Raw genomic sequence first — 17,500 nt, 5'->3', positions numbered from 1 at the left:
TTGTACATGTATATTTCGATAGATAACTTTATTTCATTTTCTGCTAAGTAGATAGATACAGAGAGAGAGAGAGAGAGAGAGAGAGAGAGAGAGAGAGAGAGAGAGAGAGAGAGAGAGAGAGAGAGAGAGAGAGAGAGAGAGAGACATTCGTTGGGTTGATGTATAAGAATACACATAGTATACTAGAAATGTTTATTACATTTCATATACAAAATGATTCAGAATATCATTTTTTTTTTACAATATGAAGAAATATTGTGACTGGGAGAAGATTCATGAACATACTGACTAGTGAAACATTGTGAGAGTAATGAGTATTGTGAATGATAAAGAGTATATATTAGTTCTAAAGAATTCTAATGAAAGACCAAGGCAAAGGTGGGTACATCTTATGCTGTCCAATGATGAATAACTATGATACTTTCAGCTTCCTCAACCTCACTTTACCAAAACTCGTTTATATTTAAAATTACGAGCCTGTTTTAGTAGTCGTGAAGTTGAGCAATTGTCATTTGATGAATTAGTAGTTGTATGAAAGAAAATTGAAAACCAAAAAAAAGGGACACACATCTGTACAGGTCTCTCTCTCTCTCTCTCTCTCTCTCTCTCTCTCTCTCTCTCTCTCTCTCTCTCTCTCTCTCTCTCTCTCTCTCTCTCTCTCTCTCTCTCTCTCTGTTGTTATAAAGCTAAATACAGTTACTCCTCTCGCCCACTCTTTTGATTACAGGTAAAATATGTCCATAGTATTGCTACTAGATGTTTAGTTCAAACAAATACATAACTACATACTTAGGGTACACTTCAAATTCCTATGATATACGTGTGATATTCGCTAGGAATAATATAATACACTTATACATAGAGATTGCACGTCTAGTTATTTCAAAATATCACTCAGTCTTTCACTACATTTCAAAGGTATTTTCTTCTGTTACTTCAACACACGAAATTAATGCAAAATAAACCAAGTCTTATAAAATGGGCACTGGCAACAGAAGCTTGGAATATAAAAAAGGAACTTTCATATCAGTCTTTGTCAGACATGTGAATGATTTACATCCAGTGTGGCACCCCAAGTTCACAGCCATTCAAGATAAATTTACATTAGGTATAAAGTTGTATTTACACTGGTGGCGATGTATTTACAAGAAAATGTCTTCACTCTTGGATAGGGTCCGTTCACTGACAACGGGAGAGCAATACATGCAGGAGGGATCATTCCAACACCGTTAATTCACGTAAAACAAACATTGTCATTCCTGTATCGTTCGCGTGTTAACTGTGCATCACTTCTTCGCGAGTGTCACTTCTAAATTTTCAGTCTTTCGATGAGATTTGGACTTCTAGGTCTTCCCTTCTCTTCCTCGGGTCTGAGAGTGGCTGATCCCTTGGTCTTCGAGTCGGCAAGGCGTTTTGAGACTTTCTTCAAGAAGGAGGTAGCATTCTTATCCCAGGTTCTATAGTGAAGGGCTGTTAGCGATTTGTATTCTGTTGGGAGAAGTGAAACGGTAAATTGTAGATAGTGAAGAATACATATCGATACCGAATTGGCATCTAATTTACATAATTTTCTGGAATACCCAATACCTTGCATAATTTGTTTCACACTCTAATAATAATATATTTTTTATTGATTTATGAAATTTATGACTCACAAGCTTATAGAAAGACACAAACATCCACCCTATACATTCTAAAATAAGACAGACTGTTGATAAAGACGAAAAAAAAACTACCCAGAACCTAATAAACACAAGTAAACAAAACCTCACCACAGTCTAAAAATCAAACAGATTAGTGATATAACACGAAGAAACACCGATAAACTCTCCCCAATCAGAATCGAGCTGACTAATGCTCTGAACACACACACACACACACACACACACACACATACACACACACATACAGACACACACACACACACACACACACACACACACACACACACACACACACACACACAAAAAAAAAAAAAAACACACACACACGGGTAAATCACTGTAATCACTGCCTTACCATTATCAAGTCCAGGAGTAGTCATCTTGAGGTAGGTGTTGGGCACGGTGTGGACTTCCGAAGAGTCGACACAGGGAAGGTCTGCCAGGGGGACCAGAGCCTCTCCTATGAAAGTGTTGGAGCGGCCGAGGTTGTAGTCCTTCAGGGTGAACAGGAGGAGGCCGGCGCGGACTCCGTCGTCTTCTCGGTTGACTTCACTGAAATGGGAAAATAATTGGATGTGAGTCTTTGGTTTATGTTGGTTTATGTTGTTGGTTTATGTTGGTTTATGTTGGTTTGCGTTGGTTTATGTTGGTTTACGTTGGTTTATGATGGTTTATGTTGGTTTGCGTTGGTTTATGTTGGTTTATGTTGGTTTGCGTTGGTTTATGTTGGTTTACGTTGGTTCATGTTGGTTTATGTTGGTTTACGTTGGTTTGTGTTGGTTTATGTTGGTTTATGTTGGTTTACGTTGGTTTACGTTGGTTTATGTTGGTTTGCGTTGGTTTATGTTGGTTTGCGTTGGTTTATGTTGGTTTACGTTGGTTTATGTTGGTTTACGTTGGTTTATGTTGGTTTACGTTGGTTTATGTTGGTTTACGTTGGTTTATGTTGGTTTACGTTGGTTGATGTTGGTTTACGTTGGTTTACGTTGGTTTGTGTTGGTTCATGTTGGTTTATGTTGGTTTGCGTTGGTTTACGTTGGTTTATGTTGGTTTATGTTGGTTTGCGTTGGTTTATGTTGGTACATGTTGATTTACGTTGGTTTATGTTGGTAATGTTGGTTTATGTTGGTTTATGTTGGTTTACGTTGGTTTGCGTTGGTTTATGTTGGTTTACGTTGGTTTATGTTGGTTTACGTTGGTTTATGTTGGTTTATGTTGGTTTGTGTTGGCTTATGTTTGTTTATGTTGGTTTGCGTTGGTTTATGTTGGTTTACGTTGGTTTGTGTTGGTTCATGTTGGTTTATGTTGGTTTGCGTTGGTTTACGTTGGTTTGTGTTGGTTTACGTAGGTTTATGTTGGTTTACGTTGGTTTAAGTTGGTTTATGTTGGTTTACGTTGGTTTATGTTGGTTTACGTTGGTTTATGTTGGTTTACGTAGGTTTATGTTGGTTTATGTTGGTGTTATGTTGGTTTATGTTGGTGTGTTGGTTTATGTTGCTTTGCGTTGGTTTATGTTCGTTTACGTTGCTTTACCTTGGTTTGTGTTGGTTCATGTTGGTTTATGTTGGTTTGCGTTGGTATACGTTGGTTTACGTTGGTTTGTGTTGGTTTACGTTGGTTTGTGTGGGTTCATGTTGGTTTATGTTGGTTTGCGTTGGTTTACGTTGGTTTACGTTGGTTTGTGTTGGTTTACGTTGGTTTGTGTTGGTTCATGTTGGTTTACGTTGGTTTAAGTTGGTTTACGTTGGTTTACGTAGGTTTATGTTGGTTTACGTTGGTTTAAGTTGGTTTATGTTGGTTTACGTTGGTTTTTGTTGGTTTACGTTGGTTTATGTTGGTTTACGTTGGTTTACGTTGGTTTATGTTGGTTTACGTTGGTTTAAGTTGGTTTATGTTGGTTTACGTTGGTTTAAGTTGGTTTATGTTGGTTTACGTTGGTTTGTGTTAGTTTATGTTGGTTTATGTTGGTTTGTGTTGGTTTATGTTGGGAAGTCGATTTTCAGTGTCCAAAAGGAGCTAAATGAAATAAATATATGAATAGATAAAAAATGAAAAATATAAAACATAAAAAATTAATGGCGATAACAGAAAAAAACAACAAAACAAACTAAACGATAAAAAATGTAAAAAAAAACACCAAGACAATAACAACAAAATGATATATAAAAATAAGAAAAACAAAAACAAAAACAATGAAAAGAAAAGAAAAGAGAAAAGAAACGAAACGAAACGAAACGAAATGAAGAGAAGAGAAGAGAAGAGAAGAGAAGAGAAGAGAAGAGAAGAGAAGAGAGAAGAGAGAAGAGAGAAGAGAGAAGAGAGAAGAGAGAAGAGAGAAGAGAGAAGGAAAGGAAAGGAAAGGAAAGGAAAGGAAAAGAAAAGAAAAGAAAAGAAAAGAAAAGCAAAGAAAAGAAAAGAAAAGAAAAGGAAAGAAAAAAAAAGAAAAGAAAAAAAAAAAAAAGAAAAGAAAAAAAAAAAGAAAAGAAAAGAAAAGAAAAGAAAAGAAAAGAAAAGAAAAGAAAAGAAAAGAAAAGAAAAGAAAAGAAAAAAAGAAAAAAAGAAAAAAGAAAAAGAAAAAAAAGAAAAGCCCAACACAAACGTTTCTCCAAAACTCACAACTCAAACGTTTCGTCATAAACAGCTGGGTCTTTCCTCTGGGTCTTGGTCTTGCGTATGGCCGCCGATGGGAACCAGTCCTGAGGAACCAGCTGGACCTTCACGTAAGAATCGATGACCTGGTGGGCGTGAGGACCCATGCGAGAGGTCATAATTCCCGTGTCACTCTCTATCACTATGTCGTGGGCCATGATCACTTCCACTATCAATTTGCCTGGACGTGTAAACAGCATCTGAGGGGAAAAATGGAGGGGAAAGGTGTGTAAAAAATATATATGTAATAGATAAAATGGTAAAAAATAGGGGGGAAAGGGGGGCGATTCTGATGAGATTTGAAATAGATAGAAAAAAAAAAAATAGGGAAAGAAAAGGAGGGAGAAGGGGTGTAAACAATTTGATGAGATATGTAACAGATAAATAATAAGGTAAAAAATAGGGGAAAAAGGGAGGCGATTCTGATGAGATTTGAAATTGATGAATGAAACAAAAAAATTAAAAATAGGGAAAAAAAGGGGGGGGGGGGTGAACAATTTGATGAGATATGTAATAGATAAATAATAAGGTAAAAAATAGGGGGGAAAAGTGGGGCGATTCTGATGAGATTTGAAATGGATGAATAAAACAGAAAAATTAAAAATTGGGAAAAATGGAGGGGAAAGGTGTGTAAAAAAATGAGATATGTCATAGATAATAAGGTAAAAAATGGGAGAAAAAAGTGGGGCGATTATGATATATGAAATAGATAAATAAAAGAAAAAAAATAAAAATACGGAAAGAAAAGGGAGGGGGGGAGGGATGTGAACAATTTGATGAGATATGAAATAGTTAAATAATAAGGTAAAAAATAGGGGAAAAAGGGAGGTGATTCTGATGAGATTTGAAATAGATAAATAAAACCAAAAGTTTAAAAATAGGAAAAAAAAGGGGGGGGGGGATTTTGATGAGATATGAAACAGACAAATGAAAAATTAAAAACGGGGAAAAAAATGAAGAATCAACTGGGTTATTAAGAGTAAAACAAGAAACAAAAACAATGAATCAAAAGAAATTATTCATGAAAGAAAGTGAAAGAAAATAAATTGACGAAAAGGGAATCATCTGTCATACAACAACAATAGTCTATCATACATTATATTATTTACCTTTGTGACCAATTGTGCTTTTGTTGGAAGACTTGACTTGACCTGTTGCTCGTGGCGTTCTTGATAATATTTCGATATCAGCGCCTCGGTGGACATCCTTAAACTGTCCAACAACTCCAGGAGAGACGTGTATTCTAAAATAAAATGAAAATGTCTTAAAAAATGAAAATGTGTTAAAAGTGGTCATAGTACTGCTAAGATTGTTAGACAGTGCTATAAATAAAAGGAAGAAATCTTAAAGAACCTTGAAGAAAAAGTTTTTGCACGACTAAGATTGTTAGACAGATTTATAAAGGGCATTAGAATAGAGTTGGCGAGACGTGTATTCTAAAATAAAATAAAAATGTTTTTTTTAAAAAAACTCGAAGAAAAAGTTTAAGTACTACTAGGATTGTTAGGCAGTACCATACAGTGCATTAGAATAGAGTTGGAGAAACGTGTATTCTAAAATAAAATGAAAATGTCTTTAAAAAACTTGAAGATAAGGCCTAAGTACGACTAAGATTGTAAAAGGAAGAAATCTTAAAGAACCTTGAAGAAAAAGGTTTTGTACGACAGATTTATAAAGGGCCTTAGACTTGAGTTGGAGAGACGTGTATTCTAAAATAAAATGAATTGTCTTTAAAAAACTTGAAGAAAAAGTTTTAGTACTACTAGGATTGTTAGGCAGTACATAAAGTGCATTAGAATAGAGTTGGACAAACGTTTATTCTAAAAAATGAAAACTTAAAAAAAACAAAGATGAAATCTTGGTACTACTAAAATTGTTAGACAGTACTATAAAGTGCATTAAAATAGAGTTGGAGACGTGTATTCTAAAATAAAACGAAAAACTCTTAAAAAATTAAAAGAAAGTTTTAGTCCTACCGAGATTGTTAGACAGCACTATAAAATGCATTAAAACAGAGTTGGGGAGACGTGTATTCTCAAATGAAACAAACACAAAAAAAAATTAAAGATAAAGTCTTAGTCCTACCAAGATTGTTAGAAACTACTATAAAGTGCATTAGAATAGTTGAAGAAACGTGTATTCTAAAATAAAACGAAAAAACTAAAAAAAACAAAAAGATAAAGTCTTAGTCCCACCAAGACTGTTAGAAACTACTATAAAGTGCATCAGAATAGAGTTGGAAATCTTTACCTGGCGTCTGAGCACTTTCCGTGTCGATGCCGATCCCTTCATCAGGTGAGAAGAATTTCAGCGTGGACTCAAGAATATTCCTGACGCCTCCGAAGTAATTGGCTCTTCTTCTCTGAAATCGCGTTTTTCACTTTCAGTTTAAGTCTCAGAATCTACATATCCAACTTATTTAAACCACATATTAACATACGATGATAGAGGACACAGATAAACCTCTAAAAAAAAACAAATAAAACTACCTTACCTCAGTATTTTTGGCAACCGTGGACCTGAAGAGTTCCACCATCACCTCCCACACATGCCACAAGAACCTCTGGAAGTTCAAACTGTGGAGATTGTTGTGCAGAAGTTTGAAGTTTGGGTAAAGCACCTGGTCGAGTAGGGGAGCCTCGTCTTGCAATTCGCACGCCTCGTAAACTGCCTTTTCTAACGTCGGTTTCATCTGCAGATTGAAAGACAAGGGTTTAAACTAACTGTCGAAAAGAGGCAATTTAATTGTTTGCGAAAAAAACGTGGGATATTTCAGTCTTCCAGATAAGTAATCGGGATTATAAGTTTATTGATCATCTTCTATTAGTTAATATCGATTAAAAAATAGCAATAATCATAATAATAATAATAATATGAGAGATATATACACGTGAGAGGATATTAAAATCTTCCATATAAGCAAACAACATAAATTATCAGTAGTACAAATATTACTTTTCCATTCACCATAATATATCAACAAACCCACATGCTATTCACTTCTTAACCTATTCTCCAGTTTATCGTACACGAATCACAAAGACCACCCTCGCTCTAACGAACCTTTTCCATAACGGCCTCAATGAACTCATTCACTTTCCCCTCCATGTTCTCAGTCGCACTCGATATCAACCGCTCCACCGTCTCCTTCAGCTGCGAGGCCGCCGCACTGCCACTCCCGGCGGATCTCACGTCCTCCAGCAGAGCCTCGAACCCGAAGTGACTTGGGAGTCCTGTGAGTTCCCTCCGCACTCGCTCGATGTTGTTGAGGCCGACACAGATCTGCGGGAGGGAGAGGGTGAGGGATGAGGTCTACGAATGTGCCGGAGTGATTGGGACTGAACTTCGTACCAAGTCGTGTCTCCTGGATAAATGAAATGCTATTCTTCTCTATCAACTTTATTCAAAACATGAATCGTTATGTATGCGCTCTGTATATATACATATAGATGTACGTGCATTTATATATATATATATATATATATATATATATATATATATATATATTTATATATATATATATATATATGTGTGTGTGTGTGTGTGTGTGTGTGTGTGTGTGTGTGTGTGTGTGTATTTATTTATCATACAAACACCACACACACACACACACAAATTTTATCTACTAGAAAGTATTCCTGATATACAACAAATTGTCCTAGACTCTTACTTGATAAACAAAACACCGCACTCACCCGCTCCGTTATGAACAGCTGATCCGAGTTCTCCGTCTGCCAGAACATGGAGTCGACCTTGTCTCTGAGGAGGTCAGAGTAGGTCGTCGCGCAGCAGCAGACGTCCTCGAGAATCTTGGCCAGGAGGACGGCGCTGTTCTCGGGGTCGGGCCACGCCAGCTTCAGCCACCAGATTTTCACCTGGGGGGAAGGGGGGGGGGGGTAGAATTATCACTTAAGGTTCAGGGGCTTCGTTTTTTTTTTATTATTATTTTTAGCAGCACTTTTTGGAAGTAGGAATCATTTACTGATATAATAACACCCGTGATTTCTTTCTTTCCCCAAGTAAAAGTAACATTTCATGAAACACCAATTAGCTCTTGATATTACAACACCGGCGACTTTGTTACTCAACTCATGAAGCATCAGACATCATGACAGAAGAAAAGAAAAGAAACGTCAACTGCCTATATAATCAAGAGAAAAGAAAAGATAAAAAGGAAAAAAAAGAAAAAAGAAAAAAGAAAAGGAAAGGAAAGGAAAGAATATAACAGAAAAAGGCAAAGCAAAAAACAAAATAAAAGCAGAAAAAAAAACTCACATCATGGAAAATCCCTATCGTATCCGTAGCCGACGAACTGAAATTGCACAGGTTATCGACTGGCTGAAAGGTGTCGAGATCCACCGCCTTCTTGATCATGTCCTGAGCTCGCCGGATCGCCAGTTCGAGCCACCTCATGACGCCTCGAGAGAACCATCGGTGGTACTCGCGAACCCCCGAATCTGCGCGCACCTCCGGGGGTAGTGCTTCGCCGAGCCTGGGGTGAAGGGGGGGAAGAGGGGGGTTGGAGTAATCATCGGAGAGATGTGTGGGGGATGAGGGTGGGTGGGGTGGGGTGGGGGTGTTTGTGTGTGGGAGGGGGTGGGGTGGGGTGGGGTGTTTGTGGGTGTGGGTGGGGGGGGGGGGTGTTTGTGTGTGTGTGTGTGGGAGGGGGGTGTTTGTGTGTGTGTGGGGGGGGGCTGGGGTGTTTGTGTGTGTGTGTGGGAGGGAGGGTGGGGTGTTTGTATGTGTGTGGGTGGGGTGTTTGTGTGTGGGAGGGAGGGGGCGGAGGATGTTTGTGTGTGTATGTGTGGGAGGGGGTGTTTGTGTATGTGGGGGGTGTTTGTGTGTGTGGGAGGGGGGTGTTTGTGTGTGTGTGGGAGGGGGGGTGTTTGTGTGTGTGGGGGTGTGTGTCTGTGTGTGTGTGGGAGGGGGGGTGTTTGTGTGTGTGTGGGAGGGGGGGGGGTGTTTGTGTGTGTGTGAGGAAGGGGGGTTTGTGTGTGTGTTTGTTTGTATGTGTGTGTGTGTGTGTGTGTGTGTGTGTGTGTGTGTGTGTGTGTGTGTGTGTGTGTGTGTGTGTGTGTGTGTGTGAGGGGAGGGGGGTTGTATGTGTGTGTGGGAGGGGAGGGGGTGTTTGTGTGTGTGGGAGGGGGGTGTGTGTGTTTGTGTGTGTGGAAGAGGGGGGGGAGGTGTTTGTGGGAGGGGGGGGTGTTTGTGTGTGTGTGAGGGGGGTGTTTGTGTGTGTGTGTGTGTGTGTGTGTATGTGTGTGTGTGTGTGTCTGAGTGTAAGTGAGTGAGTGAGTGAGTGAGTGAGTGAGTGAGTGAGTGAGTGAGTGAGTGAGTGTGAGTGTGTGTGTGTGTGTGTGTGTGTGTGTGTGTGTGCGTGTGTGTATGTGTGTGCGTGTGTCTAATGCATGACTCGCTATATGTTATCTAAACTATTTTATAAAATCCTCTATCAGTACATAATATCACGTTTGCCACCATGATGCTCTTCTCTTATGGGCGTCTTTGAATGCAATATTACAAAGATAAGTCTTTTGCAATACCATTGATAATAATTCTGCCTCTTAATTCTGGCGTCTTTTACAATTCTATAATACCACAATAAAATGTCTTTAAATATGATTGCAAATAAATGCGTGGAAGATTTGATGATAATTTCTCTTTAATGATTTTTTTTAATAGAATTATTTAAATGCAATATCGCATCCAAAAATTTACATATAATAAAAAAATCCAATAATAGCAGTTTTACACTCATGATTGTCCACCAATATTTTGCTTTAACTACAATAACACGTATGTTGACAAATGTAGGAAAAGTATGAATGACATATCTTAACAATACAAGAGATGTATTCGATCAGTTTCGAACACATCTTCGTCAGAAATACATGTATCTCTGACGATAATATATTCAAAACCGACCAAATACACGTCTCGTATTACCAAGATATCCACTCCCATCCACAACCATTTTCCTACACTACAGCAAACACAATCATAACCCTTTAAAAGACTTACAAATGAATCCGTCCTAGATTCCGGTACAGCTGCCAGAGTGAGGTGCCGACATCGAGTGCATATTGTACAGTCGTATCCAGGGGCTCCTCGCTATCACTCAGAGCTGGCATCCGGTTGTAGATGTTCATAACCAGCGGCCTCACGCAAGGGTTGATCTTCTTGCTTATCATTAGGTAGACTGTCTGCATGTACGAGATGTCCATTTCCCTGTGAGGTTTGGAGACGGGGGTTATTATTTTGAAGATTGGGGAGGAGAGAGGGAGAGGGGGAGGGATGGAGGGAGAGGGATGGAGGGAGAGGGGAGGGATGGAGGGAGAGGGGGAGGGATGGAGGGAGAGGGGGAGGGATGGAGGGAGAGGGGGAGGGATGGAGGGAGAGGGGAGGGATGGAGGGAGAGGGGACGGATGGAGGGAGAGGGGGAGGGATGGAGGGAGAGGGAGAGGAGAGGGAGAGGGAGAGGGAGAGGGAGAGGGAGAGAGAGAGAGAGAGAGAGAGAGAGAGAGAGAGAGAGAGAGAGAGAGAGAGAGAGAGAGAGAGAGAGAGAGAGAGAGAGAGAGAGAGAAAGAAAGAGAGAGAGAGAGAGATGAGTTGAAGCCCATTGGAATATACTAAAATATACCCGACCAAAATAAATATATATGAAAAAATCCTTATTTTCATTAACTACCATCATTCATCGCATGATATATATACACTATATCCTCTCAAGTCATCAGACTCCCCAATATTTAAATAGACTCTATTACTTCTTGAGAATTCCGTTGTAGAAATTAGCAGCATGAGTGAGGAAGGTGTGAGATTCTTCAAGGATTTTGATGACTCTTAATATCTGCTCGTCTGCGGTTTTCACACCTATCAGCTGTTCTTCTACCAAGAGAGTCCACCTGCAGATATAAAGAGAATATGTAAGAACAGGTTTATAGAAATAAAAATAATATATACACGTATAAAAGCTCAAGTCAACCATTAATGCTAACAGTTTTGTAAATGCAGTCCCAATATATTTGTGCATATGTATGTAAGTATGTATGCATATCTGTCTGTCTGTCTATCTGCCTGCCTTACTGTCTGTCTGTCTGTCTGTCTATCTATCTACCTATCTATCGATCCATCTATCTACCTATCTATCTATCTATCTACCCATCCATCTTTCTATCTCTCTCACTATGTAACTATGTATCTCTACACGTAAGTTACTCCCAATTACCAATTTTTCGCATGTAAGTTGAGACTGGCCATGACTGCTTCTTGGAGGTGGGGGAGGTCTTCCTGATCCAAGAGTGCTCGCGTCTGTGAGTGGCTTTGTATACTCTGCAGGGCTCTGTGTATGAAAAAATATGCTATATTAGTGCCAGAATCATGGTTTATAAAACAAAATAATGATTGGAAGTGAAGAGAGAGATGAAAGTCATTGATTGAAATAAAATCATGATTTAAGGTAGGGTGTAGGTTGTAATAATCATTGTTGTTATCATCATTCTTTTGAATACAATAAGATATGTCAGTTACTGTGATCTGCAACTTTATTTAATTTTACCAATCTTCGCTACATGAAAACTAAAGAAGGGAAATTACCACTGTTTCGAATGAACATACTCTGAGACCACACGAACATAAATATCTCTATCTCTATTGCTGTAGATCCAATACTCACTTGAGCGTGTAGCTGAGTTGGTGCTGTGCAATGACACCTGACGAAGGCGGGAATGCTTCATGGAGGTCCTTGAGGCGTTCGACGTGAGCCCTTACGAAGTAAGAGAGAGAAGCCTGCAGCTCAGGTAGGTCCTCGCCCTCATACAAGCCCTTCCCGAGCGCTGCCTGAACGCGGTGCAGCTGTGAGAGAATCCAAGCAGCATCCACAGTGGCCACCCGGCTGCCGACGCACCACCACGACAGCTGCATGCTCGCTTCGGTGAGGCCAAGCATAATGGCATGCTGAGCCAGAGCCGCTGCTGCCCCGCTGCTGACATGGCCGTTCCACGGGGTCACCCACTCGTCCTGCTGCAATGGGAGATGGCTGTGAAATGTGATATCTATTTTCGGTTCGAGTTTAAAGTACGTGGTTTTATAGCCTTTTTTTCAACACAGTGAATATGGGTTATTTTAGTGTCCATTGGCACGTACTAATGCTCTTTTTCTTCTCTTCTCTTCTTCACTCCCGATATATATCTTCAACCGTATCTATATTTTGATCTATTGACACACACATACACACACACACACACACACAAATCCCCGATTCCCCACTATCTACAAGATCCTCACGTGGTTGTTGTTCGCTGCCGTCGTCAGCTGTTGATGGATGAGCCGCGTCAGGAGAGCATCGTAAGGGCGCCGTCCATTGTCAGCGAGCTTCGTTGAGGTAGACACGAAGGCACGGACACGGACGCTCCCTCGCTCCTTCTGCATGTCGCCGCCTTCCTTCTCGAGGGCGAACCAGCCGTCCATGGTGCCCTCGCTCACCTCCTGCAAAGGCGGGGCTGGTAAGAGGTCCTGCGGCTTTGAATGGCGTGGATGTTGGATTTAAAACATTCGTTAAGTGTTTTTCTTTATTCTGGCAGAACATAAATAGCCATTTTATACTTTAAGGTACAAAATAGCTTGGATAATAAATCTAAAACATTTATTTTCTTGTAAGGCAGCGTATATACCAGTTCCTCTGACAGGATAACCTTAATGTACATATTGACTTAATAGATTCAAAGCATTCGTTTCATTATAAAGCTGTGTTTATGCTTCTGTGATAGGAAACACAAACTTAAATAGGCGAATTTTCAGGAATAAAATTACTTTTGATTTTAGGGCTATGTTTATATAATAAGTTCTGAAATGATAACCTTAAGGTATAAAATGACTTGGGTATTAGATTTATATAACTGTATTAGTGTGTATATCAGTATTTCTGACAGAATAACGTAAAGGATGCGGACTTTCAGGCATATGATAACTTGGATATTAAATGTAAAGCATTGTTTTTTTAAGGGTTTCTATGTATATCAGTCTCCAACAGGACATAAAAAAGGCTTCAGGTATGTAATGACTTATGCATTATTATTAGATTTAATGCATTAGTTTTGATAAAAAGATGAATTATAAATAAATTTTCCAACAGAACAGCATAAAGAGGCGAACCTTCAGGTATATAATGACTTGTGCATTATTATCAGATTTAAAGCATTAGTTTTGTCAAAAGGCTGGATATAAATCATTTCTTCCAGCAGAACAGCATAAAAAGCGAACCTTCAGGCATTATAATAAGATTTAAAGCATTAATTTTGATAAAAAGGCTGAATATAACTCAAAGGCGAACCTTCAGGTATATAATGACTTGTCCGAGGAGGTGGTTGGCCTGGTGTTGGGCCTGGGCTGTTGTTTCGCGGACGAGTCGAGACAAACTCTTCATGTCTTTAATTTTTGTCAGCTGCTGCACCGCCACCGCTTCGTGCTCGTGCCTGGAAACAGTTTGATCATTGTAGAAAAGGTATGAATGAGAATGACTATCTATATAATACATGTGATGTATTTAAGCGGTTTCGAATATGTATCTTCGTCTGAAATGCATCTCTTGTAGTGTGAAGATGTTCATTTGAATTCGTTTCTTTTTTACACTTTGTCGCTATGGAAACGGTTTAGTTAGATACTTAATGACACTCATGATTAAAGGTATGTATCATTTCCTAATAGCTGACTAGATGAGAACTCTACTACAGTGTAAAATACTATAGGCCTACTATAATTAGATAATAAGAAATTTCCTTTCATGTTTGATATCAAAATGCGCAATAGCAACTAAATTATTACGTAAACTTTTTCTTGAAAATTATTAAAAAACATAGCTCTTATTGATAATTTCCCTTGTTTTTCCTAACTAGATTAGTCCAAACAGATAGGGCTAAGGACAACGACGGTAAAGTAATAACTATATATGCCTAAAATGTTCACAATTATAATGTTCACAATGCAAAAGATAATTGTACTCACCATATCTGAAGGCGAACGACATCATTTTGAATGTTATTCACTTTCCTGGAAAGAAAGAAAATACGATAATTCTCTTATAATTGGTATGATAATTCACAAACCTTAGCTTTCTATACATCGGGATGATAAAACGTAATTTAAGTAGAAACCCAACAGAGAGAAATAATAGTGATAAGAAGATGGATTAAAACCAATTAAACGAATTAATAAAAATTGCCGACGTGCGGGTTGAACTCCTCGAGTTCTCAGAAAGGAACCATCGACCATGCTCTCTCGGAAAAGATCAGCGCTCGCGAGTTTACATAACCTCTAAAACACTTAAAACGCCATAATAAACCCAAGATGCAATTTCCGCTGAGAGAAAGAGGGAGACATCAATAAGAACAACAAGAAAAGAAGGAAAAAGAGAGAGAGGCAGAGGGCGAGACCGTGGATAGAATCTTGGCATCGTTGACGTAAACAAAAGGTTGAGGTACCGGACGTTTACAAGGAATTCCCAGACAACCGGCGGCTACTTGCGCTAACACACGATTTGAGATTAATATAAGAAAAATCTCATTGATAAATATCGGAAAATCGGAAAAGAAGGATAATGGGACATGGTAAATCTAAGTAAGACAACCGCGCCTATTTGTTTGTTTTTCTCCTATCCCCTTCAATCTTGGGTGACCCGTGGAGAATTGGGGGTTGTAGGTGGGCGGGGTAGGGGGCACACACGGAAGAAATAGTGGAATTGAAAGTGAACATTTTGAAAAAAAATGCATAATCCGAACGAGATTCCGGCGCCGCTGCGGGATGCGCCGGTGTCAATGTTGCCGAAATCCCGACGAAATTTCTTAATGTAACCTAACCTAACCAAACCAACCTATCCTAACCTAACCAACCTAACCTAACGACATTTCTTAACGTAAGGTAACGTAACCTAACCAACCTAACGTAACCTAACCTAACCAACCTAACCTGACCAACCTAACCTAAGCTAAGCTAAGCTAAGCTAACCAACCTAAGGTAACCTACCTAACCTGACCTAACCTAAGCGAACCAACCTAACCTAACCTACCTAACCTAACCAACCTAACCTAACCAAACCAACCTAACCAAACCAACCTAACCTAACTAACCTAACGTAACCTAACGTAACCTAACGTAACCAACCTAACCTAGCCTACCTAACCAACTTAACCTAACCTACCTAACCTAACCAACCTAACCTAACCTTCCAAACCTCCGTATTTTGTTTATTGCAGAAAGCTCCCAGTATTGTTTATCATTCTAGACGGTCCGAGACAACGATGTTTGTGGACTATAGAGAGGCAACTTTTGAATTTAAATTAATTAAAGCACAACCAGTGAGGTCCCCACAATTTTATTAACTTCCCCGACATGTACGAACTCTAGTCAATAATTATGTTATACTTTCCTTTGTATATATAGTGCGGCTGTCTAAATTAGTATTGCCGGACATTCTCCCAAAGACGAATTTGTTAGGGGTAAAATTTATAAAAGGTTTTTAAATTCTTTCATGGTTGTGTGTGTGTGTGTGTGTGTGTGTGTGTGTGTGTGTGTGTGTGTGTGTGTGTGTGTGTGTGTGTGTGTGTGTGTGTGTGTGTTTGTAGGTGTGTGTGTATGTGAGAGAGAGAGAGAGAGAATGTGTGTGTGTGTGTGTGTGTGTGTGTGTGTATGTGTGTGTGTGTGTGTGTGTGTGTGTGTGTGAGAGAGAGAGAGAGAGAGAGAGAGAGAGTGTGTCTATGTGTGCGTGCGTGCGTGTGTTTGTGTGTGTGTGTGTGTGTGAGTGTGTGTGTGTGTGAGTGTGTGTGTGTGTGTGTGTGTGTGTGTGTGTGTGTGTGTGTGTGAGAGAGAGAGTGAGTGAGTGAGTGTGTGTGTGTGTGTGTATGTGTTTGTAGGTGTGTGTGTATGAGAGATAGATAGATAGAGATAGAGAGAGAGTGTGTGTGTGAGAGAGAGAGTGTGTGTATGTGTGCGTGTGTGTGTTTGTGCGTGTTTGTTTGTGTGTGTGTGTGTGTGAGAGAGAGAGTGAGTGTGTGTGTGTGTATGAGTGTGTGTGTGTGTGTGTGTGTGTGTGTGTGTGTGAGAGAGAGAGAGAGAGAGTACTTAATTCCTGAGAAAAAAATATTGAGTGTGTGTGTGTGTGTGTGTGTGTGTGTGTGTGTGTGAGAGAGAGAGAGAGAGAGAGAGAGAGAGAGAGAGAGAGAGAGAGAGAGAGAGAGAGAGAGTGTGTGTGTGTATGTGTGTGTGTGTGTGTGTGTGTGTGTGTGTGTGCGCGTGCGTGTGTGTGTGTGCGCGTGCGTGTGTGTGCGCGTGCGTGTATGCACCTACTAACTGCGTATGCGTATACATTTTTGAGATGTTTCGAATGTATACAACCAAGGTCAGATTTCCTAGTCCACATAAAAACAGGTCAAAGAGCCTCACGGTCACGATCACAATATCAAGATTAGCAATTGCATCATCAGTAGAATCTAGGTTAGTGACAAGAGCTCATCAAACTTGCCAAATACCCATCGATACCACTTGACCTTGTTTCTCCATCTCTGAGGACAGGTTATACGGGAAGCACACATACACACGCGCACATACACGTACACACACACACACACACGTACACACCACGTAAACACACACACACACACACACAGACACACACACACACACACACACACACACACACACACATACATACACACACACACACGCTCCCACCTACGCAAACACACAATACACCCTCTCCTCCACTCGGAATAGACTCCCCACACCTCTCCTCCCCCCTCCCCCCAGACAAACACACGCCACACTCTCTCCTCAACACCCCCACCACACACCCCCACTTCGCCTCATCCCCTCTCCCCCACACAAACACCCAATAGACCCCCTCCCTCCTCCTACACAAACACCCACTAGACCCCCTCCCCCATACAAACACCCACTAGACCCCCTCCCCCCACACAAACACACGCCACACACCACACACACCCATACCGCCTCCTTCCCCCTCCCCCCACACAAACACCCACTAGACCCCCCCCCTCCACCACACAAACACCCACTTGACCCCCTTCCCCCACACGGAATAGACCCCACCCACTCCGCCTCCCCTCCCCCCTCCCCCACACAAACACCCACTAGACCCCCTCCCTCCCCCCACACAAACACCCACAAGACCTCCC

General features: G+C 40.3%; 1 protein-coding gene across 3 annotated transcripts in view; it reads right to left on the bottom strand.

Moving 5' to 3' along the window:
* Positions 1 to 178: 178 nt before the first annotated feature.
* Positions 179 to 17,500, bottom strand: part of LOC113822603 (uncharacterized) — a 106,124-nt gene continuing 88,802 nt past the window's right edge. For 2 of the 3 annotated variants that reach the window (XM_070128807.1, XM_070128809.1), the window contains 16 exons: positions 14,316 to 14,360; positions 13,645 to 13,786; positions 12,600 to 12,800; positions 11,989 to 12,335; positions 11,542 to 11,655; positions 11,081 to 11,218; positions 10,335 to 10,541; positions 8,589 to 8,805; positions 8,009 to 8,188; positions 7,377 to 7,595; positions 6,808 to 7,005; positions 6,564 to 6,675; positions 5,423 to 5,556; positions 4,281 to 4,513; positions 2,020 to 2,216; positions 179 to 1,488 (listed from right to left, as the gene is read on the bottom strand). In XM_070128807.1, coding sequence (XP_069984908.1) covers positions 1,310 to 1,488; positions 2,020 to 2,216; positions 4,281 to 4,513; positions 5,423 to 5,556; positions 6,564 to 6,675; positions 6,808 to 7,005; positions 7,377 to 7,595; positions 8,009 to 8,188; positions 8,589 to 8,805; positions 10,335 to 10,541; positions 11,081 to 11,218; positions 11,542 to 11,655; positions 11,989 to 12,335; positions 12,600 to 12,800; positions 13,645 to 13,786; positions 14,316 to 14,360 — 2,863 coding nt within the window. In that variant the 3' untranslated portion in view covers positions 179 to 1,309. The remainder of the gene's footprint in view (positions 1,489 to 2,019; positions 2,217 to 4,280; positions 4,514 to 5,422; positions 5,557 to 6,563; positions 6,676 to 6,807; positions 7,006 to 7,376; positions 7,596 to 8,008; positions 8,189 to 8,588; positions 8,806 to 10,334; positions 10,542 to 11,080; positions 11,219 to 11,541; positions 11,656 to 11,988; positions 12,336 to 12,599; positions 12,801 to 13,644; positions 13,787 to 14,315; positions 14,361 to 17,500) is intronic. The other variant, XM_070128808.1, reaches the window with a different exon arrangement.

Source organism: Penaeus vannamei, chromosome 13 (genome assembly GCF_042767895.1).
Source record: "Penaeus vannamei isolate JL-2024 chromosome 13, ASM4276789v1, whole genome shotgun sequence".
Taxonomy (NCBI): domain Eukaryota; kingdom Metazoa; phylum Arthropoda; class Malacostraca; order Decapoda; family Penaeidae; genus Penaeus; species Penaeus vannamei.
This window is presented reverse-complemented; position numbering and strand designations above follow the sequence as displayed.